A 2,030-nucleotide genomic window follows, 5' to 3' on the forward strand; every position below is an offset into this window, starting at 1 on the left:
CCCCGGGGACACACCCGCACCGGGAGACCGGCCAGCCGCCGCGGCCGCACAGTGACCAGCAGCGGCTCTGTGGAAAGCTTGCGGCTCACTTGAGCCTGGCTTCACGGGGCTGCGCCAAAGGGCCCCGTTCCAAAAGCACGTGCAAGGCTTCCAAACCCCACTGGCCAATCCAACCCCCCAATTCCACTCGGGAGCAGAGTCAAGCCCCGTTGAAAGTCCCGGCTCAAAGGGGCCCTGGCCCAGCTCAGATGAGCCTGGACTCGGTGTCCCTCGCAGGAAGCAAAGACAAACTCTGAGCAGCAGAGGGCGGGGGCAACCGGGTCGGGAGCCGCCGGAGGGGACGCCAGCCCCCCCAAACCCCCCCCCCGCCGGCGCCGGCCGCAGGCACTCACGAGGAAATGTTGGTCTTTGCGTGTTCCTGCACGAGCTCGCCTTTGGGGTTGACGGTGAAGATTCTGTTCAGAGACACCCCGACCTGCTTGTAGGAGTACACGTCCTGGGGGTCGAGGGGAGGCGGGTGAGGAGGGCGTGGCCAACGCGCGCCAGTGATGTTTCTGAGCCGACGACGGCGCAGTCTGATAAGCGGCCACTACGCCTCCAGGGGTCCACACAGTGGACAGCCCCGCACCCCGCCATCCTCACGCCAGATGCCACTCTCAGGCCCTTGTCCCGCCGGCGTGGTTTACAAGCGTGGAGCCTTTTCCTCCAGGGGAGTTAGGGCCCAACTGCAATCTCGGGATGCTGAACCTTCCGGAACCGTGGCAAGGCCGCGGCCCTCTGGCGGGTTCCTCCCGGACATGCCCCGGGCGGGGTGGGCGGGTCCCCGGCACGCTGGGACGGGCCTTGCCCTCCCTTCCCAGGCCCTGGCCCAGGTTTACTCATTTAGCCAGCAATTCACAATCTGGAGGTTGCGGCCCCTTCAGCTTCTAGCTGAACCCCACTAGTCCACCTGCAAACGAGAGGCCGTGGAAGAGTGGACCCCGGGGCAAGCGGCTCCCCTCCCCGACCCCCCGCCAGTCCTAGCAGGGAGAGGGTCTGGCTTGCAGCCCCACAGGCCACTGTCAGCAAAGGCCTTCCGGGGCGCTCACGACCCCATTGACTACTTACAGCCGGGCGGTTTCCAAATGCAGCATAGAAGGGCTCTGTATTGGGGAAAAACAGGTTTTTGATGTCGGTCAGACACTGGACTTTAAATTTTTCTGGCTTCTTCTCAATCACTTCTCTGTTAAGCAAACAAATGAATAAGTCATGGAGCAGCTTGCGCGGAAGCTTCAGCACCATCACGCTGCCCAGGGCTGTCAGTCACGCGGGCCCCCAAGGCCCAGCCGTGCCTCAAAGGGTAAGTGGTGAAGTCCCAGAGGGCCCCGGACAGAAAGGAACCTGCTTTCAAGGCTCCCCTCGAAGCAAGCTCTAGGGACGAGTGATTTCACCCCAGAGCCTCCCAGTCATCCACGGACAGAGAACTCCAGCCACCTGCTCCCGGGAGGCGAGTGTCACCCCCAAGCCGAGGCAGGGAAGGGCAGAGAAGCAGGAGCAGAGACGCGTGTCCGGGCGCGTGCGTGCAGCCCAGGCGGGGGCGTCTCGCTGTCGCCCCGAAGTCGAGCAATTTCAGATCTCAGTGCAATACAACACACTAGCAGCTAAGAGGAGGACAAGGCCTTTGCAAAGAGACACAGCAGGCACTGGACACAACTCAACAGCTAAGCCGGACGGGAGCCGGGCGAGAAGGGGCCACCCGAGCCAGGGCCCAGGGCTGGCCGCGGCAGGCGAGCCAGAAAGGCCGGGTGGCTGGGCGCCAGGAAACGCCCGGTTCTCACCAGAAGCGCCACCATCTATATCACAAAGAGGGTCTGCAGGTAAATCATTACCGTGGCAGGTGGCATCAGAGGCTCTAAAATCAAAAACATCCCCCCAAAAAAGTTCAAAATTCAACTGTATGTTCATGCACTAGAAACAAAACGGGTATCGAATGTCATTCTGTGAATCAAATTTCCAAACACCAGATCCGGGGAGGAGCCCGGGAGATGTGC

The 2,030-nt window shown here is 61.9% G+C and overlaps 1 protein-coding gene across 1 annotated transcript in view; it reads right to left on the bottom strand.

Moving 5' to 3' along the window:
- The window catches only part of LPIN1 (lipin 1), a 69,380-nt gene that overhangs the window by 2,095 nt on the left and 65,255 nt on the right, over positions 1-2,030 (bottom strand). Inside the window, exons 17-18 of the mRNA XM_012727363.1 lie at positions 1,108-1,222; positions 393-496 (exon numbers count right to left, since the gene is read on the bottom strand). Of these exons, the coding sequence (XP_012582817.1) occupies positions 393-496; positions 1,108-1,222 (219 nt within the window). The remainder of the gene's footprint in view (positions 1-392; positions 497-1,107; positions 1,223-2,030) is intronic.

Source organism: Condylura cristata, unplaced genomic scaffold (genome assembly GCF_000260355.1).
Source record: "Condylura cristata isolate star-nosed mole 26May11 unplaced genomic scaffold, ConCri1.0 scaffold00020, whole genome shotgun sequence".
Classification (NCBI taxonomy): Eukaryota; Metazoa; Chordata; class Mammalia; order Eulipotyphla; family Talpidae; genus Condylura; species Condylura cristata.